At 38.6% G+C, this 24863-nt stretch overlaps 4 protein-coding genes across 6 annotated transcripts in view; 3 read left to right on the forward strand and 1 right to left on the reverse strand.

Moving 5' to 3' along the window:
• Nucleotides 1-5130: 5130 nt before the first annotated feature.
• On the forward strand, nucleotides 5131-7980 carry prop1 (PROP paired-like homeobox 1; the record flags this gene model as incomplete). The annotated part of the gene is made up of 3 exons (XM_084093928.1): nucleotides 5131-5200; nucleotides 6315-6541; nucleotides 7600-7980. 3 exons carry the CDS (start codon nucleotides 5131-5133, stop codon nucleotides 7978-7980), a joined length of 678 nt encoding a protein of 225 aa, XP_083950054.1.
• A 428-nt stretch (nucleotides 7981-8408) lies between these two features.
• On the reverse strand, nucleotides 8409-14304 carry mcfd2 (multiple coagulation factor deficiency 2, ER cargo receptor complex subunit). Its single transcript, XM_084093285.1, has 4 exons — nucleotides 14168-14304; nucleotides 13516-13692; nucleotides 11888-12047; nucleotides 8409-10131 (listed from the first exon to the last, which is right to left on the reverse strand). The coding sequence occupies exons 2-4, from the start codon at nucleotides 13686-13688 to the stop codon at nucleotides 10000-10002; spliced, it is 465 nt and encodes a 154-aa protein (XP_083949411.1). The 5' UTR covers nucleotides 13689-13692; nucleotides 14168-14304; the 3' UTR covers nucleotides 8409-9999.
• Nucleotides 14305-14803: 499 nt separating this feature from the next.
• The window catches only part of ttc7a (tetratricopeptide repeat domain 7A), a 79328-nt gene continuing 69268 nt past the window's right edge, over nucleotides 14804-24863 (forward strand). For 2 of the 3 annotated variants that reach the window (XR_014603621.1, XM_084093837.1), the window contains exon 1: nucleotides 14805-15027. Coding sequence is in view for 1 of the 3 variants with exons in the window: in XM_084093837.1 (XP_083949963.1) it covers nucleotides 14971-15027 (57 nt within the window). In the remaining 2 variants the exon portion in view is untranslated. Of the gene's footprint in view, nucleotides 15028-24863 lie in introns of all 3 variants that reach the window. The other variant, XR_014603620.1, reaches the window with a different exon arrangement.
• On the forward strand, nucleotides 17269-20704 carry LOC311069461 (putative nuclease HARBI1; the record flags this gene model as incomplete). Its single annotated transcript, XM_084092640.1, has 2 exons — nucleotides 17269-17505; nucleotides 19964-20704. The coding sequence occupies 2 exons, from the start codon at nucleotides 17269-17271 to the stop codon at nucleotides 20702-20704; spliced, it is 978 nt and encodes a 325-aa protein (XP_083948766.1).

Below are 24863 nucleotides of genomic sequence, written 5' to 3' on the forward strand. Positions count from 1 at the left end.
TTTTCTTTTTTGACCAGGTAGTGTAAATTGCTTGTTAAAAAAAGAACTGGGCTATTACTTTTCTAAGTGTTCAAATGTATAAATTCTGAATGCCATGCAATAAAATGACCATAAAGTCCTATAGAATGAGATTCTCAGGAACAAGTTTTAGGATAGGCTAATTCAGGCCATAGCAACCACCAAGAAAAGTGAGAGTAGTGTTGTGGTGGTGGCTTATATGAGTAAACATCAATCGAAAATTGCTAATAATAATTAGTATTTTCTCTCCCCCTTTTTTGTTTGAGTCTGAATATGAGCCAGAGCAGAGCTGTGTGTGTGTGTGTGTGCGTGCGTGCGTGCGTGCATGCATGCGTGTGTGTGTGAATTGCTGGCAAGTTTGTCTGGCTGGGTAGATTTGCCGAGGTGTTGTCTGGATGCCTGTGAGCGACGGTGGTTTCCTGTTTCTCGCAGCCCCATCTGAGATCCCGTGGAAGCACCTGTGTCTCTTCTCGCTCTCCTTACAGCCACAGGAATATACTGAGAGGTCAAGCCCACTGGGACGGGGGAAAATTCCACCATCCCACTCACTTACAGCCTTTCGTGCCCCAGACACAAGAGTTTGCACATCACTAATGAACCTCAGAAGCCTATACATCTGCTTTCCCTCTTGCTCCTGGAGAAGTGTACACTATGTGGGAGGGGGAAACGCCAGACAGCTGTATAATTGCCTGTCTAGCTGCACTGGGAGCAGCATTTATAGGCTAATAAAGTTCTCATTTATAGATATAAACCTGTTTATTATTGCACGAGTCTCCATTGATAAAACTTTCTCTTTCACCTTGCACATGAGTTGGTGTTCTCATACACAAACAAATGGGAAAGTCACCAAAGAGATACATATTGGCAAGACACTAATCTGTCCAGTACGGTTTAAAGATATCCGTCTGATGTTAGAGCACTGACATCTTTCAATAAAGACCATGTGTGTGAGACTGCACGAAAATGACATTTTCACAAACCACAAAAACAACTGTAATCAGTTAAGAACATTCAGTTTCCATTACACTAACAAGTCATTTTTTTGTTTATTTTTTGCTGGCCAGTATTAGTTTTCAAATACCATTGTAGAAATACAATATTCTCACAGGCACATTTGTCTCCCTTAAGTAATTTATTCCCCAACTGAAAGTGTCCAATAATGGAGGGTTACCGAGATAAAGTCAGCTGGTCGTGTAGTCTCAACATGGCAGATAGCATGAGGGGCAACCGAGGGGTAAAGTTTGGCTGGCAGCATGGGTCCGTTTCCCTCTGGTAGAGGGCTATAACAACACCATCTGGGGGCAAAAAAAGCACCTATTTTCTGTTGACAAACATTCAAAATGTAGCTGTGTATTCTGAAAGAATATTTTTACAAGCAACATATATATATATTGATATTAGATGTTTTTGTAGCAAAGATTAATTATTTTGAAATGTATTTTAATTTATATATACATAGTATATAGTATTTTAATTATATGATACATCATGAATACCCTTACAAAAAGTTTATTCAAGTGTGCTATTACTTGTACTTAAACCTTAAACTAAAAATAAGTATACTTTTAGTCTACTTTTTTGTACTGCTCAGAAATATACTTAAAAAATTACACAAGTATACTTGACTATACTGACAGAAAAGTCTAAGTATATTTGGCCTATACTTGTACACAATCTTTTGATCGAGATACTTAAAAGCATAATTCAGTAGCCTTTTCTAAGTATACTTGGCTTGTGTTTACTCTTTTGATTGAGCCTATTCAGTTTTTTTTTTTTACATAGGCTAGTTTTACATACCGTCTTATAAACTTACATTGTTTGAATTGAAAATGTGGATTTTATAAAGAAATAAATAATTCTGAGTATGTGAATTTTTGTGTAGTTCACTGGTAGTGTACATAGGAATTTACTTCAAATTTAGCTACTTAAAGTACAGTTAAAGGTATATTTCAAGTATAAAAATAATACCTGAATAGGAACATAGTAGTATACTGCCAAAATAATGTATAAATAATAAACTGTAAGTATGATGTTAGATCCATGTTAAAGAAAACGTAAGTATACTTGCAGAATAAAACTACTAAACTAGTATTTTACAGAGTGTATACTTCAAAGTGTACTTTCAGAAACTAAAAAATGTGCCACAAAGTATTTTACTAGTAAACCATCAGGATACTTATATGTGAACTTGTAGTATAGTTGCAGAACAAATGAAAATTGTAGTTGTAAGCTACAGTAGTCAACATTTGAAGTGGATCAAAAAAGTTCATCAAAGCTGTCCTAAGACAAGAACGGGTATTGTTCAAAATTCATGCATAACTTTGATGAAAGTGGGCCAATTTATTCCCAAGTATGTAGTATAGAAAAAGTACACTTACAAGTATACAACTAGTTCATTGATATTACTATACTTAGGCATAAACTAAGTATACTTAGTAAACTATACTACATACACTAAGTATACTTAAAAATAAACTTGAAGTAAGTTTTTGTAAGGGTAGCTTTCTTCAGGAAGCCTATTATAGGTTTAGTAGTAAAAACTAGTATCAGGCTGAATCCGAAATCCCCCCTATACCCTCAAATAGGGCCTTATATGAGGGGACAGCCATTTGTAGTGGTGTCCGAAATCATAGTGGATTTTGAAAGCATAGTGTTATTGAGTGCACTTCTTTTTTCAATCCCACATTGCACTGCAAAAACGAGTGTATACCCGATGTACGCTCAAGGGCTGTCCGAATTCGCTCACTCCTTTTCATTCACTTCTTCAAGTGAACTGTATTAGTGGACTAACGTAGGGAATAGTGATGAGGGTTTAGGGGGCGATTTGGGATTCAGCCTCAGTGTTTCCAATTTTGTCCCTTGTTCTCTGTCCACTGTGGGAGATGTTGATGCAATTATATCCTGACATGTGCAAATTAACATAAATAGATCCAGAGGCCCATTGATGATTCAAACAATGACTTAAGTTCATTAAATCAAAATAAAAATGAATTGCAACCTAATACAAAAAACGTATATGTAGTTTGCAAGATTATTACACCATGCCATCTTGGCTCCATGTGCACAGTCAAAAGAAGACTGTATGCTCTTGCACCAGCGCCCCCCACCTGTCAGGGGTGGCATACTCAGAAAAATAAACAACATTAACAATATTATAACAAAATGGTATTTAAATGAACACATTTTCTACAAATTAAATAAGATTGTACGTATGGCTCCTACAATAGGAGTCGATTGTGGGTGAAATAAAACAATATATTAGACCAACACTTATGCCCCTTTGAATTGTAGTTGTTTCCTTAGTAAATGGAAAAATGGTGAATCTGTGTCTCCATTACACGCATACACACACACACACCCACACGCACACACACACAAACACACACACACACACACACACACACACACACACACACACAGACATGCAAGCCACCAAGTAGACCAGGGCAGAGAGTGTTGGGTTACATTCCTTCCATCGGGGCTGAGGGATGGCCAGGCAGGTCACTCTTAGTTCAGTCCCAGCAACTTGGGAGGAGAGAACGTCCTCTCTGAGCATCAATAAAATTTTGCATGCGCATGTATATTTGTGTATGAGTGCAAGTCTGTGCATGTGAGTGTATCGTTGTGGTTAAACTGTGGGCCTCACAGGCAGAACCTCCTCCCAGTTCTGTACTAGGTCTAGTTTAAGTCAGACTTTTGGAAATTCCCAAAGGTCTTGGGGATGGGAGCAGGCTGGTCACAGCGTTTTGGGGGTCTGCAGAGTTTGGCTAGTCCCTGTGATTCTCCAGGTCCAGTTACCTCAGAGCAAAAGCTACTCTGAGGTTTTTTTTGTTGAGGTGAGTGAATAACATGTGAACCCAACTCACTTTCCTTTCTTCTTGAATAAACCATTTTTCGACTGCAGAAAAGAACTGGCAGATCCTGGCAATCTGGGTCTGGTTGACTGTGTCACCGACCTTGGCAAAGATGACGTTCATACTTGCCATGTCTCTGACTAGAAGGCCTGAGTGACTTTTATCCTGTCTGTCAGTGCTCTTCAGTCTGGTCTTGCAGAACCAATTCAGTTCTTCAACAAATAGACAGATTAAATGTTTGATAAAAAAAAAAAATATAGTATTTTGCCACACACTCTCATCGTAATTCATAACTATGGTGGACAATTTGCAACCCATTGACTTTAAGGTTTAGGAGTTGATCATGCTTAGCCTTCTTAAAATAAAAAATAAAAAAAAATAATAATTTTTGTTCAAATCAAATCATTTGTTTTGTTCAAATCAACCACCAATTTGTCAAAGCATGTAAAATACATTTTCTCACTACGTTTTTCTTGATATTTTGATATAAATTATGCCAAAATAAAGAAGTTGTCATATTCATATCAGTGGTTTGGCTGTTGTTACAAGTTGGTCACATGGCAATGCCAACATGGCTTACATCATACTCTGATATGCAAATTCGGATATCGGATTAATAACTATTTTAGTTAAACCCGCTCCCTATTTGGCATGTAAAAACAAAATGAAAAGACACTTCCTGTTTAAGTGGGATGGGCTTAATTAGAATAAGCTACAAACAAAGTAGACAAAACTTTTATTTTGAATAAAAATAAAATAAAATTCTGGCTATACAAGGGGATAGCATAACATAATGTTCAAAACATTTTTACATTAAGTAATCTAATTATGCCATGCTCCCAGATTCCAAATGTTATTGAATATTTATTGTGTAAATGAAACACTGGTTAGCTTGTTTTTCTTTTCCTCTTGCACTTTTTCTTTTGTTTACTCTCCCCCTGGTGGTTAAAATAGTCCATTACAATTTCATCTCAGAATTCCAAGACATATTATTATCCAAAATGTCACTGCACCTATACGAGTCAGATTTAGGAACATTTTTACTCACACATGCTTGTCATTATTATGTCAACAGTACTACATTAATTAGTTTTATTTTACAATTGACAGTAACAGGTTACTGTGGGCTTCATCATGTATGGCTAGGTGAGAGGTGTGACTGCTCTGTGATGTCACATTAGATTGCAGTGAAAAAGCATGGCTCGGTTAGGACGGGGGTCAAACCTCAGTCCTGCCTGCAGCCCAGAGAGAGTCTGAAATGGACACAGACAAACCTCAGCAACAGTTCTCTGAAAATTACTCTGAGGTCACGGTTAGCTCAAGCGCAGGTAAGAATATTACATTTACTAGGCCTACAGAAATAATCTAGCGTTATACATGATCGAGATTTAGTCTTTTAGCAGATGCTTTTATCTAATGCAATTTACAAATAAAGAATTTATTTAGAAGCAATTTATCATACTGCAATAGCAACTTTCAAGAGTAAACTAGAGTATAGAGCTAGAGCACATATAAAAGTAAAAGAGAAAAGAACAGCAAGTGTTCAAAGTGTTTTTTATTATTATTTGATTGTAAGGATAATATCAAAATTGTTTAGTGTTTAGTCACAAAAGACTTTAAGTCACAAAAGACTTAGTGTTTAGTCTTGAGGTTATTTTCACTCCCAAGGTGGCTGTACATTTAATAAAACCTAACATGAATTTCCTAATCTATTTTTGTCAAATTGTCATTAAAGAAAACTGTTGGAGTCATTTGAACAATTGTAATTCAGATGCATTTTTTTATATATAATAAAATGTTTTTAAAAATGTTAATGCTGAAAATAAAAGCTGCATTGAAAATATTATATTAAATTAGAAAAAGGTGAAATAGAAGTATTTTCATCTGTCGTCTCAGACTCGAGATCCCATGTTTCAGTCACTTTTTTGGAGCTGTATTTCCATAACCCATTTGGTACAGTATGACGCTCAAACATCCTACCAATTCCAACCATCCACACTAAAGTGAATAGCCCCTGAAAACCAAGAGTCCCACAATTTGACAAATTAGTCACTTTTTCGGCCATTGTCTGCTTAAGCTGAGCGTAATCCTCAGGGTTCTGGCATGCCGCTCTCTCACGATATTGAGTTCAGGTGGTAAAGCCCTCTGTCTTTTGAGTTCCTGGACGTTTGTTTAGAAGCATTAAAGCTCTTAAATCCTCCGTCTTCAGTGAACATCATTTGAGAGAAGAGTACCTGCAAATCCAACATCTCAGATGTGTCAGTGGTGGATGAACTCTCACTGTCAATAGGAAATTGCTTGTAACCAGAGAGAGAGACCTGAGTCAAGACTATTTCTTTTTGGAAGTTACAAAGTCTTTAAAATCTTAGAAATCTTTAGGAGTGACAAAGAAGTCTACTCATAATGAATTCACCTCCTTGAATTTCACCTTATTGGATGCAGATGTTCAAAATCACCCAAGAGAAGATTCTGGGACATCTGAGAGCACCAGGGGTGGCGGAGGACGAGCAAGACCGTACCCTTCACCGTCCCGCAGGAGACACCGAACTACCTTCAGCAGTGAGCAGCTGGAACAGCTGGAGTTAGCTTTCAGACAGAACCACTATCCTGATATCTATTTTAGAGAGGAGCTCGCGAGAGCTACCAAACTCAACGAGGCTCGCATACAGGTAACTGACCTATTTGCTATGATAACTGAACAGACATGTAACTGAAATAAATGTTCCTAGTTTTATGTTCACACTAATAGTGTTTTACAGTGACAGCAAAATATGTGGATAGAAAACTAGCTGTGATAGCATTGAGTGACAGTTTCTGTTTCAACTGCTTCATAATGCTCGTCGCATTTGTTTAAAATTCTGGGGCCAGATTCACAGAAATCTTCAAGACATAGTTCGCCCAAAAATAAAAATTCTGACATTACTCACTCACCCTCATGTCGTTCCAAACCCATAAGACTTTCGTTTACCTTCGGAACACAAATTAAGATTTTTTTGATAAAATCTGAGAGTTTTCTGTCCCTCCATAGAAAGCTACGCAACTACCACTTTGATGCAACAGAAAGTTCATAAAGAGATCGTTAAAAAATCCATATGAATTGAGCGGATTAGTCAGAATTTTCTCTTAGGATCACTTTATGAACAGATTGAATTTTGACTTTTATTCACATATGAACATTCATCAACTCACACATCAGTTGTGGTAAACAGAAGCGCATGTTCGCTTGACGTCATTCATTCTCGTGTTATGCAGCACGTTTGAGCTTCTGCAAGAGCCAATGAGGTTCATTCTCGTGTTACGCAGCACGTTTGAGCTTCTGCAAGAGCCAATGAGGTTCATTCTCGTGTTACGCAGCACGTTTGAGCTTCTGCAAGAGCCAATGAGGTTCATTCTCGTGTTACGCAGCACGTTTGAGCTTCTGCAAGAGCCAGTGAGGTTCATTCTCGTGTTACGCAGGTTCAGTTAAGCTTTTGTTTATGCTCGCTGATCAATGTTTATATGTGAATAAAAGCTTATGTGAATAGTGAATTAAATATGTTCATATAATATAATGACATGTTAGTGATTTAAATGTTGCTAAAGAAAATTATCTCTCGAATGGCAACATGGTGTAGTTACAGCATCTTCAGTTAATTTGCAATGTTACCCAGCCAAACCTCGACTCCCTGGTCTGATTACTCTAGCTGACTCTGAGCTAAACCTGCCTGCTTTTCGCTCCCTGCTGCAGGTATGGTTCCAGAACCGTCGTGCCAAGCAGCGGAAGCAGGATCGTATCACCCAGAAAGTGCTGCCGGTGGGCATAATGCCAGGGCGAGGTTCTCTCTTTAGCAGTATGTGTGTGTCTTCCTCTGCCATGGGGCGGCAGTACCAGTGCCCCCATTCCCTGCCACACATCCCCCGATTCCCTTCAGTGCTGTCCCCTGGAGGCTTCCCACCTCATCCGTCCTCCAGCAGTCATTTCTCCTGCCCCTCCGAAACTGCTCCATCACAAGCCAGCAGACAGCCAGACGACTGGTACAGTCAGCTGCGCAACATCGGATCATCCGCTACTTCAGTGCTCTCACTGGCCTCTGTGTCGGCACTGGAAACCACTAATCACTGGAACTAGAGGAAGTGCTGCTGGGTTATTGAGTAGTCATAAACTCTTTTGGTTTCACTTATTTTGATGGTCCCTTCAACACATGAACGGTGGTCCGCTGCACCTACATGTCTACTATCTCTCAATAGAGTGTTAGTAGAGTATTAGTAGACTGGTAGGGTTAGGGTTAGAATAGGTTGACATGTAGTTGCAAAGTTACTCATAGTCAGGAGAATGTCTGTCGGAGGAGCATCACAATAAAGAGTTAGCAGATATAAAGCAGACAGACTACTAATACTCTAATGAGAGTTAGCTGACTTGTAGTTGCAAAGTTACTTATAGTCAACAGAATGTTCAAAAGGGACCATCAAAATAAAGTGTTACCACTGTTTTATCTTTCCTTTGTATAAGAAGCTACAGAACAAATAAAGTTTTTTTTTCAATGACAAAACAAGATCGACATTTTCTGTCTTTATTATATTTGCAATCACACATAACATATTTCCTCTCAATTATTGCTAGTTCTCCCTAGACAAAAATAACTACATTTATATTGATTTCCTTTATCAATACTAAACTGTGACAATTAAACTAGGTTCTGTTTACACTGTAGACTTTAAATAAGGATCATTATGAACATGTCATTCTCATCTCATATGAAATGTACAATAGACCCTATGAGCTTTTAAATTACATTTCTATTCAGTCAATTCATCAATAACGATTTACAGATTTGGTAGAAATAAATTACACATGGTTTATGTCAAATGCTGTTCTTCTCGCCATTTTATGTACAGTATGTAAAATAAACAGACATGGGTCAATGACAATCTTTGAAATATTTTGTTGAAAACATACGTGCCAAGGTCTTAGAAATGTGCTCTTTTTTGCGGGTTACAAACGTTTATCCTACTGTAATTTCAAGAAAAAAAAAATTCTGCATTTTGGTTGAACCAAACAACTGATTTGGCAGAATATTTTTCTTTGTCAAATAATAATAAACAGTTTTGTAAGAAATATGTTTTTCTAGGGAATAACAATAGTATACCAAAATACTTAAAGGTTTCTTTTCTCAATAATTTCATTATTTTAATAATAAGGCTTTCTTCTTCATTATATTGTGGTAATTGCATCACCCAAGCTTTTATTAATTTATGCCTCAAAAAAATATCAAAATGATTGTTAATTATGGAAGAAGTGCATTAAAGTCACTAGTATATGGATGAATTGCATTTTAATTGTTTTTCTGAATAACTTAATAGATCCTAACAAAAACAGCATCATGTCATTGACCCATATGGCATTTTGTGTAAATTCAGACTCTATAGCAAGCTGAAAATCAGTTCACCCTGATGTTTTAGTGGACACAAGTTCTATTTCTGTTCTAGAAATGGACAACTTCATCAAACAGATGGTAGCTGTTAAATCCAACCAAAGTAGCATTAGCTCTACAGCGGGATTCATCCAGGTCCGAACAAGCATTTTGCACATTCAATGTAAATCTAGGCAAACCCAAATCTACACAGTTAGATGTTCTGTGCTCAACATGTGAAAGTTCTGTCCTTTCAAATCGTTTTGAAAGGATATTTTTATAATGACAGTAACAGTGATAATCCCTTTAAGGCAGAAAGAGTGCATGTTTGCCATCATTCTTCAGCAGAGCAGCGATAACATCCCACTTTAGCTTCATTTAACCATCAGCTTTGCAGGAGAGTGTCACTGCAAAGTATTTATTCAATAATAACAATTTATGCTTGTTTACAGCTAATAAATTTGGCAGTTTATACATCAAGGGCCCATTCTGATAAGAGATGCAGATGTGAGTGCAACAATGAATTAATGTTACACAGATGGCATAAATACAAAACATCTCATGTCACTACATGCCCCTCACGATTTCATTGTACGACATATTTTATACTGGTTATACTAAAGCATGAATATACTGTGCCTGTGAAATCGCAGACACGCATTAAGGAATGTGCTGGAGATTTGTACATCAGAGGTAATCTGCATTCACAGTAAGGCCACGGTTGTTCCCGTCGTCTTTTACTCCAGAGACCTCGCAAACTCTGCATAGTCAATGTAGCCATCGTTGTTTTTGTCATCGTCTCGGAGGACGTCATCAATGAGATTGATGAGATCCTCTTCCTTCATTGGCTGGCTATCATCTCCTCTTTCCTGGAAACCAAAGCCAAGTGACAGTACTAATTATAATTGAATGGAATGAATAAAACATGACAAACGATAGAACGAGAGGCTGATACAATTGTACTTGGGGAAAGATTATAAAATTCAATTAAAACTAAATCCCATAAAAATGTAAAACATTTATATGTGTCATTATAAATTAATAATAATATTTTTTTTTTAAAGAATAAAAAATGAAAAAGAGTAGGTTTAGAGCTGCACAATTCTGAATAAACTGAATTTTTTTTTGTTCGTTTCAAATTGATCACGATTCTTCCATGATTCTAAACAGAAAACTACATAAAATAACACAATTTACTAGAGGTTCTGACAAAATATTAATAGCTGCAGTCAATTTAAAAATATGTTTAATGAATTATAATGAATTATTTTAAAACAATTGGTTTGAATGAATGATTCAATGACTCAATCATAAATACTTCACTTGTTTCATTACTGGATGAATCAGTTTTTTAAACAAATCTCTTGAATCAATAGCCCTATTCGGACGGGATAGGTTTAACATGGAGAGGTGGGGTAAAGTAATTATTACCAGAGCTTCTCAGTGATTTTGTCAATGCCAGTAAAGATTACAGCGACTTTTACCTTCTGTAAAAAGGTCCGGAAAAATGACCTCAGGTAAAACTGATCCCGTGTGAATAGACCCGCTGTAAATATGCATGTAAATATTCCATAAAAACACATAAAAGTAGTTTTACGCAGTTTTTCCAAGTATGGAGGCGCTTGAAAAAACATTTAGTTGCGTTCTAGGCGGTGGGACGAGTCTGTGGCAAAACTCACTGTTTTCCACATACCATTCAGATCAGAAAGAAGATCGAAAGCACTTGTTAGAGGCACGAAACATCTTTTAGAGTTAGGTAAGGGCCTATTACCAACACAGTCCAATCTGAATTTAATTAATACATCGTCCGACCGGAATTAACTGTTTTATATATAGAAATATAGTTTTTAAGTGCTTGCGCACATGATATCAGGAAGCAACGTAATACACACATGACGACAGGAGGGTGACGGTGATGCAAAAATTGAGTTACTCCTCCCACTTATGCTGGTTTTACTGAGATATCTTATCCCGTGAGAATTGGCCAATATTATTACAGACGTCCTGTGGTAAAAATACATTACTCCATCTACCCTTGTAAAACTAATCCCGTCAGAATAGTGCTAATGATTCAATGACTCACTCATAAATACTTCACTTGTTTCATTACTGATGAATCGCCATTTTTGAACAAATCTCTTGAATCAATGATTCAATGACAAACACATTTTTTAACAGGCACTTGTCGCCACCTAGTCGATATACAATAATTATTTGAAGCGTCAAGCTACTTTCAAAAGGGGATCTGCTCTATTTTGATCACTACTGTAGACTGAACTACAAACTTTTATCCCAGTACTTCTGTGATAATCTGAATTATTGTAAATCAGAAATAACGATACTATGTAGTTGAAAAGACTGATTGTGAAGCTGTTTTATACCTATACATCACAATTTCTCTCTCTGGGTCAGTGGCAACGCAGATTTGTATGCTCCAGTATGATTTAGTCAAAGGTTTAATAGACATAACCAAATCGTTGTCATTTAGGAATAAGATTGTGTGGGTGTTTAAATCGAGATCGCAATCTTTAAACGATTAATCGTGCAGCTCTAAGTAGGTTGTGTCCAAACTTTGAACCGGTAGTGTACACAGCATAAAGTCAAGCTCAAAATTAGAGCACACACCTCTCTATGCACATGAGTAATGGCAGTGGCAAGCTCAAGTCCATCCAGCAGATTGTTGCCATCATAGTCGTGCATCTTGAAATAGTGAAGCTGCAGCTCTTGAGGTGTCATGTCCGACTCCGGCTTTTCAATCACCCCTTCTAAATGCTCCATGATGTGGCTACAACAGAACAGAAAAAAGGTTAGATTACAGACAGAATAATATTAGCCAGAGGTGGATTGGTATTTGGCCAATTTAAGATGATCAGAATCAGTCGATAACTGTAACCTTTGGTTGATCAAAGTCACGATAAAACTAAAGTTGCAACACATATTTTCTTTCGTATTGTGTTGTACATCCAAGTGAAATTGATTATCGAAAAAAAATAAAAAACTTGGTTCTGTGCATTAGTTGTTGATTGGATTTTGAGATGTGGCTGTTACACTCAAAAGTGGAGGCTTGCAGGGCGGGTTTGATTTGACTAAATTATTGGATAAGTTCTGCTGTCACTAGAGAAAAGTCTGTCATTTAACGGATGGTCCAGCTATGACAAGGTAAAAATCGTTTTTAAGAATATAACATAAGCACGGATGAATTATTCACAATACGATCTATATGATGCATTAAGAAAAATAGATAGGGTAAACTTTCATTCTATTGATAAATCTACTGACATCCTTTACATACTGTTATATACCCAAGTAGGGCCAAAAAGTCTAAGGGCCTATTTCTATTTTACCACAATATTACTTTATTTCTAATGCTCACCAAGGCTGCATTTATCTGATAAATAAAAATACAATAAAAACAGTTATATTGTGCAATATTATTACAATTTAAAATAATTTTAATTGTTTTCAGTTTTTATTTTTATTTTAAAGGGGTCATGAAGTGCAATTTCGTAAAATTTTATAATCTTCTTTGAGGTCCACTTACAATGTCAGCAATATTTTTACATAATTTTTTTTTTCAAAAAACATCTTAATTTAAAAGTAATAAGCCATTTTCTATCCTGTTTTTGACCCTCTTTCCAACACTTCATTTTGATCGGCATGTCACATTCAAGACTTGGAAATAAACAACCACTGCTATGAGTTTTGTATATTAAAATAATTTTCAACGTCCCACCATTACACGTGTGGAATTGTTTTGAAAACTTCCAGTGTTGAAATGACAACTGGTGAAATTCAACCATACATGTTTGAGCCAGAGTCTGATCCCAAATCAGAAGACAACGAACCTACACCTCAAAAACCAAGGATAGTCCAGCATGGTGATTAATCATCTTTTATTCTCTCTCTCTCTCTCTCTCTCTCTCTAATACAGAACATGCAACTAGAATTTACAAAATAATAATAATAATAATAATAATAATTTATTAGTTACTATTAAAATAGTAAAGAAAAATAATATTAAGATGATTTTTGTGGATGGATTAAGTATGACCTTTGTTATTCTGACATATTATTCGCTGAAAGACAGACAGAGATCAGGACAGACTGCTCCGGTGCAGAGGTCATTTGGCAGAGAGAATCCACTCAAAATCAACAAACACTATAAAAATACATTTCACTAGAACAGTTTCACTAAATTTGGATACATGTATAGGCTCTAAAAGCAGTTTTAAAGTAAAAAAAAAACTACTCACTCTTTATCCTGAACCATGTTCCTGTCCAGCCGGATGATTGGCGGAGGCTCTTGATTTGAAGCAGCTTGTTCTCCATGCTGTCCTCCATGAGCCCATATAGACAGAGTACAGCTGGAGCAGAGCAGGAACCAGCTCCATAATCTGAGCTGCCCAGACCTCTCTTTCAATCTCATTACACTGAAATCATAAGTTAATAAGAGTCCATGCGAGAAAAGAATGACAGCATTCATACTGCAGCTGGAGCAGCCCTTACTGACAAGTATTTGACCAATGAGGACCAATGATTTGACCACACATTTCAAGAGTCGTTATGATAAGATTACACAGAATATCTATAATAAAAAAGCAGTATAAATCTGAGAAATGGGCTCATGTGGCTGGCATATGGATGAACTTGAAAAATGAGGAATCTAAACAGATGGTGGAGGAAAGTAATTACATCATTACTAGCAGAATACGGAATAGAATCTATGCGGAAACGTGGAAAATTAAAAAAAGATAGATATGAATATTGAAATATTACAGGAAGAGCAGTCTAGACACTCAAACAACAGTTGCATACAGTTACGTTGCCCAGTCATCTGAACGCTTTTCTGCGTCTCTCTTAATACACCTTACAGCAATATAACAACACACATGCAAATTTACTCACCTGCTATGAATCACAGTTGACGGGTAAATATTCGTCCTATTTATTCAGGCACAGTGGAGTAACTGAAGTCCTGCTGATGTTTACTCAACACCGTTCTTTCTGACTGCTTTTGCTTGCCGTAGTTGCCTTTCACCCCATGGACACGACAGCTAAACTCTGATTGGACACGGTAGCTTTTACAATGTTTTATTTTATGTGGACACGGTAAAAAAAATAAAATAATAATAATAATAATACAATACGATAGGATAGGATGTAGGATGGAATAAAAACTATATAAAACTATGCACTATATAAAAAGTATACACCAAATTTTACCTTGGTAATAAAAACTTTAAAATTCGATTTGCTCTTACATTTATGTATAAAATATTTAGCCAAAAGCTAATTCAGAATAGTCACACAAAAAAAATCTGAATCTTCTTTTTTACAAACTAAAAAGCAAAATTTCAAAGAATAAGAAAATATCTCAAATTCTAGTGGCTCAGTAGGTAAATGCTGATGGAGAATTTAATTTAATTTAATAATTTGACGAGTCTTTGTTTACATCATTGCATTCTTATTTAAAACAGATATCAGGAATAATAAATTAGAAATTATGCAGAATCTTTTTTTTTTTTTTTTTTTCAGGACACGACAGCTGCAGCTGATTGGATTTGAGTGAAACGTCATAATAAAGCCACGCGCGCACTGGACAGTTAATCCACACACGCAGCAGCAAAGCGGAGGAATGAATGAGCGAACCTATAACTCTCTGGGATGATGATTTTGTGCCTAGTTAATCAATCACCACGGTCAGCTGCATGGCAAACCTCTACAAAGAAAATGAGAGGGCCAGATCTATTTTCCGACAGCTGGAGGTTCGGTTTATTACATTCTTGGTGACGTAGAAATGTGACTTTTAGAATAGCCAGTAGACATGCTTGATGTTTCCTAGCAACTTAGACTAGCCTCTTCTCTATGTAGATTTTAATGGATATATTATTGGCAGTCGATGAATGATTACTTTATTCTAGCCATGCAATTTTGATAGCTGTACGACGCTTTATTTTTTGAACTACCAAATTACTGACTTTAAATGTGTTTTTCGGAATACTACATTATTGTCTGTCTCTACCACTCCCACAATATATCGTTTAATCATTTCACAATACATATCACTGATCACAGCTTTTTCTTCAGGCTCTTTAAAAACAAAACAAACGTGAAAAGGTGAGAGTAGCATAAAGAGAGGACCGCCCTTAGTAGCCATTCAGAAACACTTTTCGTCTGTCAATCATTTTACACGCTCGAGTTTTGGCTGATGTCGGACATTTCTAATATGTTTCCCCCGAAAAGAAATACTTTAGAATTAAAAGTTGTAGATATATCTGCTAATGGTTATTTTTTTTCTACGTTCAGGAGTACACCAGCAGCATAGATTACCTCAAATCTAGCAGATTGTAGATGTACATTAAAACGCCCGCTAGATGGCTCCACTGTCTCAGTAGCGATCAGGACAGGTCTAATTTCATTGGCATTTGCATTCTGTGGCAGGTGCTTTGCATCAAATTAGTAAGTATTTTCCCTACATACTTCCCTACTGTATAGTAGACGAAAAACAATATGTGACAAAATAGAGTATGTCCGAAATCACTGTACTTATAAAAAAGTAGGCAAAAGTAACCAGATGACCTATAGCCTACTACTTCTGGTGAGATTCTGAAATGTGTATTTTATTGACACTTTACTATCCCATGAGACCATGTGAGAGGATTTGTAAATGGCAGTAACTGGTATCACATGATAATGACATTATCACATGATAATGACAGCATGGCGAATGTACTGTAGTATGTCTGGATTACATTCACACTACACACACTTTTAAGTGGCCGTGAAGTAGGCTATATACTTTTTCAAAATAAGTACCTACTCAAGAGAGTATGCGATTTTGGACACAGCCATTGTCTCATTCCAGACTATATGGAAGCAGCTCCCTCTCTTGATCTGATAGGCCTAATTCAATTACAACAAGCCCTGCAAATAGTTAACAAGATTTAATCGGTTAAATAGATTTAGTCATCTAGCAGTGAAGGGATTTCAGGGAAATAGGACATAGCTGTCAAGGACAAGGCTTTGCTTCAGAAAGAAGAACTGTTAAACTACATTTATGGTCTTAGCAGACTCTTTAACACATCCCTGTTGGCCCACATGATGTTGCAGCCCATTAAATGGTGTTTGCTGTCTTAATATGCACAAAGGCTATTATTACACTGTCAGAAAATGTTACTTTAATGTGTCTTCTTTCTTTTTAAGTCTGTATTACATTTTATCATGGTAACTGTGATTTAGAACATTGTACAAGATGGTTCTTATCCACTAATCAGCTACAAGTTGGTCCTACCAGCTTAAAGGGATAATTCACCCCAAAATGAATATTCTTTCATCATTTACTCACCGTCATATCGTTCCAATTGTTATGACTGTAAGAAATTTTAAGAATGTCTCGGTGTTTTAGGTTTTGGTCCATACAGTGGACCCTTTTCACCAACAGTGATAACGCATTCTGTCTCGGTTGTAACCCTCGTTCCCTAAAGGAGGGAACGGGAGACGTAACGTCGACGTGACAACGTAATTGGAGTCACTTCAGGGAGCCCTATCATCTTCGAGTGTCTACAGAATGAGCCAATGAACGTTGGCATGCGTGAATCGCATCACGCGACCCGCCCCGCAGCGTGGGTATAAACAGGAAGCGGGCGCACACACACATTGTTTTTCGCTGAGGAGCCGAGATCATGATGGCCATACAGCGATGGTCAACAATGGTGGCAACGGGATGTTACGTCTCCCGTTCCCTCCTTCAGGGAAGGAGCATTACATTAGTAACCGAGACGTTCCCTATCAGTCACGTTTGACGTAATGTCGACGTGATGACGTAATTGGGATCCCTATGGAAAACGCCACGGTTGCGGCCACATCCAGCGCCCTTGGCAAGACTCTCAGACCCCCAACTGGCTGCGTAGAGGGAGTTCAAACTGCTGTTCCGTTATACCCCACACAGTGGAACTCTTGTATAACACTGGCAAAGCGGCCGGTTAGGGGCAGTGCAACATGGCAGAATGTCACTGGGGTGGCTCCAGCCTGAGAAGGGGGAGGCTACACCGAACAGTGACGGCAGAGCGGACTCTGTCAAGGGAAAGACACAGGCTCAACGCAGGGAGCTGATCGTGGAAGAATACGTATTTGGGATTGCCGCAGGGATCGCCACATATGGAACCCAGCCTAGCACAAGTTACACAAGCATACGAGCACAAGGCCTGGCGTCAGACGCTCCACAACGTCTGACTGCCGAAGGGGTTCGGAGGTACTCAACAGGGTTCGCCTAAGTGGGGGTCCACGTATAGACGCAGAGCGCGAACTGGACAGAGAAAAGCCAGGGCTGGGTCTGCCTCCTCCGAAGGCAGTGCTTGCAGGTTCACCACCTGGTCCCGGAAGGGAATGGTAGGAACCTCGGGTCTCAGGATCATGTGAGAGTTAGCCGGGCCGAATTCTAGGCAAGATTCGTCGACCGAAAATGCATGCACTGTACCTCTGGTACGGGAGGACAGTGCAACCAGGAGTACTACCCTCTTGATGGAGGCCAATGCAACCAGGAGTACTGTTTTACAGGACAGAATTTTTAACTCCGCTGACTGCAAAGGCTCAAAGGGTGGTCTCTGAAATGTGCCGAAAGGACCAGAGACAAATCTATACCCAAGGGGGCGGTTTCCCAGACACTGATTAAGACTAATCATAGACTAAATTGGAGATTTAAGATGGACTAATTGAAACTGAATTTCTCAGACATGGTTTCAAATAGTCTCAGACTTTCCCTAGTCCTGAATTACAAAGTCTGATTTCCAGAAGTCTGATTAGAACTAATCTAGATTTAAGTAAAGGCTTAAACTAAACCTGGCCAGAGGCAGGTTTAACTTCAGATTAATTGATGTTGGCCTCCAGATTGACCTTAGCAATAGAGTAAAATGGATTACCTGGACTATTTTAATGATGATGAAAGAGCTCCATTTAGACCAGACAGAAGGGTGGTTATGGACAGGTGCAACCCACTGAATGATTTTGATGAAATCAACTTTCGTGACCGTTTTCGCATGTACAAAGCAACTGCAGCAGACATAATTAGTCTGCTTGAGACAAGGCTTTCATCTGATTCTTTTAGGGGAATGCCTATCCCTCCTTCGCTACAAGTACTGATCACCTTAAGTTTTTTGGCATGTGGAACCTTCCATCGTGAAACAGGCGATTTGTGTGGCGTAAGTGAACCAACTGTGTGCAAAATAGAGCCCGACCGATAAAGGATTTTTAAGGCCGATACCGATACAAATATTTGGTGATTTAAAAATCCGATATTCCGATATATCGGCCGATATATATATCTTTTTTTTAAATCCAGAAACGTTTAACAAAACATGAACAGATTTTCAGATTTGTAGTTATTTAAGAGTCCTCAGCCTTACTAAAATAATATAATGCAGTTTAAAAATATTATTATTTTTTTTTAAATTAACTTTATTGTCACAACAGAACAGAATATATTAAAGTTCTGATAAATATAATGTATATTAAAAATACAAACTTAAGATACGAAACTTAAAGTCCTTTGAAAAATCAACTATTAATATTGACAGTAATAATTTAAAAAAAATCAATGATGATGATATTATTATTATCATCATCATTTGTATTATTATTAAACAAGACAAAAGTCACTTCTAATTCTATCCATCTATTCCATCAAGCTACAACAAACCATTTTCAATCATCATTTGCTGCCTGCCTTCTAAAATCTACTACTTAGTGATGTACTAAATACATTATGTGAGGTAATTAACACATGGTTACCGAGTCGATCGTTCCCTGGGATGCGTTTTCATATGAAATTCGAATGTAAAGAGTTTTATCTCTAAAAACAGATTAACGTTAGCTTATAACGCTAGTATATAAGAGTAAGTAAAAGTAAATCGCTAGTTAATACCACTAACAAGGCTCAAAATAGCCTCACACTAACACAGTAGCATAATGAGGGTCCCTACATGCAAACCGAAGCATTGAGAACTTTGTAAGTGTACAGACAGTTTAATAAGAAGATACTTTATAAAGACAGTACATTACGCGTCGCGTTTACAGGCATCATCTAGGAAAACAGTCTCGACTAGTCGAGTCACGAACGCCGTGCTACGTTAGATTTCGTAATTCCTATTGACCAGCTCACTTAGCACGGCGTTCGTGACTCGATTAGTCGAGTCTGTTTTCCTAGATGATGCCTGTAAACGTGTAATGTACTGTCTTTATAAAGTATCTTCTTATTAAACTGTCTGTGTTAATTACCCCTACAGTAACGCACACTTGGATTTCACACGTGTAAAAGAAAAGCTAACTTTTATGCACAGGCTAGCTGCTATGTTTGATACTTTTTCTCTCTGTCTAAATATTCACTCCTCGCGTGCCTAACTTACATTTTACAATGCAGGGACTGGAACTACAGATATGCTAGTTATAAATACAGTAATCATTACTTTATTTAGGCAGAATAAGTTCGTTGTGATTTCCAAGCTCATTGATGTTAGCAGTCTTCCTTGTAGAGTGCGCTCTGGTGGACAAACTATGCAGCGCCAACACTCATAACATGGTTGCAGGGTGTTTCGTCCGCTTTTATTTTATTTTTTAAATATTCATTTATCGGCCGTTATAAATGCCGATACCGATAGTTTGGAAAATGCCTAATATCGGTCCGCCGATATATCGGTCGGGCTCTAGTGCAAAATAGTCCACAAAGTGTGCAAAGCTATATGTGAACTGAAGGACGACTACACCAAGTTTCCTGATGCTGCTGGCCAAGCCAACTACAAGGTGGAGTTCTTTGAATATGGAAATTTCCCTGGAGTCATTGGCTGTATTGATGGATGTCATATTCCAATAAAGTGTCCCTCTACTGCAGATTCTGAGGAGTACAGAAATCGTAAAAACTGGTTCTCAATAAATGTACAAAGTGTGTGCACTCCCACTATGCAGTTCTCCAACATTGTTGCACGTTGGAAAGGTGAAACTCATGACTCAAGAATTTTCCAGAACTCCTGTCTGTACGCTCATTTTGAAGGTGGTCAACATAGTGGAATCATACTTGGTGACAGTGGGTATGCACAGACCAACTTCTTGTTCATCCCTTACCTTCATGCAGTCACACCTGAGCAGCAGCGGTACAACCAAGCTCATATCCGTACCAGAGGTACAATGGAGCACATGTTTGGTGTATGGAAGAGTCGTTTCCAGTGTCTCAGAAACACATTGCGCTTTGAACCAAGAAGATGCTGTATTGTCATAATTGCAACAGCAGTGCTTCACAATTACCTCAAACAGCATGGCTGCCCAGATCCTCAAATGGAAAATAGGGATGAACCAGATCTTCCCATGGTTGAGCCAGACAGTGACAGGTATGGACTGGCGTGCAGAGATGCTTTTGCTTTGTGGCACTTCTCACAAAAAAGTTACCTCAGATGATTGAAGACAACAATTGCCACAGATTGATGATGAACAAAAGTTTTATTTCACAAATTGAGATATCAGGACCCTGAAATGGTGCTGGTTTCAGTAGAACATTGGTACTGCTGCTGCTTCATGTTTCTCTCTTCCTCCTTCATGGCTAATTCAACATGAACATATTTTCATCTTCATTTCAGGTTCATCTTTTAAATACTTTAATTTGTGCTCATGGAATTCCATGGCCAGTTTCTCGTGCATGGTCAGCCTCTTGGTCCTTCTCATCTGGCCAGAATTAGTGACACCATCTTCCCTCCAGGCTGCTGCAGCTGTAGTGGGCTGACTTTCATCCTGTCTCAGGACCTCCAAGCTCTGGTGATCATCTGAAAAGTATTATATTGCAGCATTAGTGAACAATATGTATTCAAAAGTTCAGTTCATGAAATATTTCTGGTTATATGACTGCAAGAAATGACTGACAACAATACATATTCCCTGCAGTTTAAGGATGGCACATATTGAATTAATGTGGCCTACCAAATCAGGATTGGAACGGGGCCCCATCTGAACTGTCCAAATGATCATCATCAGGGATACCTTCCAGGGGCTGCTGGCTATTAATGATCGAAGTCAACAAGTCTCCTAGGTAATCGGTCTCCGGTCTTTCTGGGGGTCCACCACCAGTCTTGAAACGCTCCCTACGTGCAACAGCATTTGTCTTCTTTAAGTTTATTTTTATGTTTTTCCACAGGATCTGAGAAAGATGAGACGATATAAAAAAATAAAATTCTGTATGATGCTGTTTGTAATATACTTGGATCAAAATGAAGCAACATTTCAAATTGACTGACATGTAAAAGTAGACCAACAATAATACAGTAGCTTACCTGAAGTTGTTGAAGTGTCCTGTTGCTTACTTTTTCATTTGAGTTAAATTCATTGCAAATTGAAGTCCAAGCATTCTTTTTCTTGTTTTCTGTTGCTGAATCATGCTGTTTGTTCTCAATAATTGGGTGGTTTGACACAATTTGCTTCAAAAGGGTCCTTTCAAAGTCACTGAAATTCTTTGAACGTTGTCTTTTACCTTTGTCCATTGTTTGGTTGGGTGATTTACTCCAGTTCCACACAATGTTAATGTTTCTTAAGGGTCCAGCCCTGGTTTTTGAAGCAACCTCAGGTTGTGCACAACATTACTCTAATCAGGCTTCGCAGAGAGTAGCTAGTTAGTCTTTATTAACCTTAGTCTGCAACTCCCTAGTCGGGTACTACTTAATCTCAAATAAAGCAATGTCTCGGAAAGCCATTTTTTAAGTCCATATTAATTTAAGTAGAATTGGCCTAGTCCTCATTTATTTTAAACTCTGTCTGGGAAACCGCCCCTAAGAGGGTATAGATTAGGGCTGTAGTCAAGAACACCTTTGTCGAGTCCAAGACAAGTCCAAGACCAGGACTAGTCGAGTCCAAGTCAAGACCGAGTCCAAAGAGGTTCGAGTCCGAGTCAAGACTGAGTCCAAAAAGGTTTGAGTCCGAGTCAAGACCGAGTCCAGGACAGGGGGAAAAAAAGCAGTCTGCTAAAAAAATATAGGCTAGCCTATAGAAATTAAATCATGTAATAATGAAATAATGAATAATTTGAATTTTATTTAAAATAATTGACTAATTCAAAGAACAACAAAAAAATAATAATTATATAGGCCTAAAGGAGCACACACATTCGTTTCGACTGTCTGATCAGCCTTACATTCTGTTCCTGTCAATCATACACGCGATGTCAACCAATTAAACTGCATGAGGGAGGGCCGAGCCAACTCACAGACACACACACACAAGAGATGCGGATAAACCGCGGATCGGGCGGATGACGTGACGAAAATTAATATTTTAACCTACCACTCGTGGAATAGGCAAAGAAAGAAAGGTAAGAAAAAAAAGTCTGAAAACTTTGCCCCTTAATTAGATGTGCAAGGCAAGCAGGCTAGTTTTCGGGGTGTTATGGACAATTAAAAATGTGAATATTCACGTTGCACTAGCGGTGGACTTTCAGCGTGTTTATTTAAACATTTATTTTTTTATAGAGCCGTTTATGAGTCAAAAGAGCCGGCTCTTTTCATTGAGCTGAGTGAAACGAACCGGCTCACGAAAAAGAGCCGAAATGCCCATAGTTATTAGGTGGCCAGTGTTTCACTTTCCCTCCAATAATATTTTGTTTTAATATCGCGGCGACGTATGTGTGATTACTGGGAACATAATAAAGACACCTGGACTCGGTCGAGACCAAAAGCCATATTTGGCAAGACCAGTGGCCGAGACCGAGACAAGTACGAGTCCGAATACCAGCGAGTCCGAGACAAGTCCGAGACCATAGAAAAGCGGTCTCGAGTCCGGACTCGAGTCCAAGACCGGACTCGAGTACTACAGCCCTAGTATAGATAGTCTCCTCACCCCCTTCAGGAACCTGACGATCAATCGGTCGTGCTTTCCCAGCGACTTACCCTCAACTGCATTGTGATGTGCGGCGATAGTGGCAACATACACTTTAAGGGTGGAGGGAGAAGTTTGTGAGGCGTGAGGGGCCCACGGAGAATGCCTCGGCGGGTAAGCCCTCATGGTAATCTTCAGATCACCCTGGCTAAGTGCCAAAATAGGCCTGTTCTGAGGTCCAGAATAGGCACTAGATCGGGGCATAGGCGAGGGGACTGCACCTCCCTTGAGGTAAGCGAGTCTTGATCTTAACGCTGCCATAGTCATATCGCCGCAATGGGAACATGAACTATACAATATATAGTTATATACATAAACTATACAAAAGCTGCCTCAGCGTGCTGAATGCCCAAACACGAGAGGCAACTATTGTGGCCGTCTGCTGACGCCAGGGAACGACCTCACCCCGAAACGCACAAGCGGAATGACATCCTGAAAAGGATGCATGGTCACGCTTGTGTTGCTCTTTCAGTTGAAAACAAAAAAGAGAAAATAAAACTTTTTTCCGTGCTGAGGCACCCAGGAGTAGCCGCGGCTGTAGTGAGTATTAACTCAGGGAACACCCACCGATACTGACACACACACACAATATAATGCTGTGAGAACAGCAGTTGTGAGCTATAAGCTCGCGGCGTCACACCAACGCTGGAACAGAGTTAGAAGATTTTTCCAACAATTTTTCCAACCGTCTCTTCTTGCAGCACTTGTGAAGTCAAATAACCTCTCGGCTCTGAAGTGAAAGGCAATGTGTGTGTGTGCCCGCTTCCTGTTTATACTCGCGCTGTGGGGCGGGGCGCGTGACGCGATTCACGCACGCCAACGTTCATTGGCTCGTTCTGTAGACACTCGAAGATGATAGGGCTCCCTGAAGTGATCCCAATTACGTTGTCATGTCGACGTTACGTCGAACGTGAGCTACTGATAGGGAACCACAGTTAGCAACATTGCAAATCTAGTACAGTTTTACATATTTTCATCTTTTTAAAAATGTATATATTATTTATAATAATAATAATACATTTTATTTAAAGGCGCCTTTCTCGGCACTCAAGGACACCGTACAAAGATACATAATACATTTAAAAACAGTAAAAGTATAAATAAATGAATAGAAGAACAACTGAAAAAGGCAGAGCATGTGACATTAAATATGATAGGCAGTTTTAAACAGATGTGTTTTGAGTTGCAATTTGAAGTGAGAGAATGAATCGATGTTTCTGAGTTGCGGTGGTAGTGAGTTCCAAAGTCGGGGAGCAGAGCGGCTAAAAGCTCTGTTCCCCATAGTGGTGAGACAGGCAGGGGGAACGAACAGGTGTATGGAGGAAGAGGATCTAAGATAGCGGGTGGGGGTTGGAACCTGGAGGAGATCAGACAAATATGGGGGTGATAGGTTGTGGATGGCTTTAAATGTTAACAGAAGGATTTTGAATTGAATACGGAATTGGACCGAGAGCCAGTGAAGCTGTTGGAGAACAGGAGTGATGTGGTGAATGGAGGGGGTTCGGGTTATTATGCGGGCAGCTGAATTCTGGACCAGTTAAGGTTTATGAAGGGATTTGTGAGGGAGGCCGAAAAGGAGAGAGTTGCAGTACTCCAAACGGGAAGTGATGAGACTGTGGACAAGGACAGCTGTAGTGTGGGGGGTTAGGGAGGGGCGTAGGCGATTAATGTTTCGAAGATGGAAGTAGGCAGACCGGGT

This window comes from Abramis brama (genome assembly GCF_963993115.1).
Source record: "Abramis brama genome assembly, chromosome: 19".
Classification (NCBI taxonomy): domain Eukaryota; kingdom Metazoa; phylum Chordata; class Actinopteri; order Cypriniformes; family Leuciscidae; genus Abramis; species Abramis brama.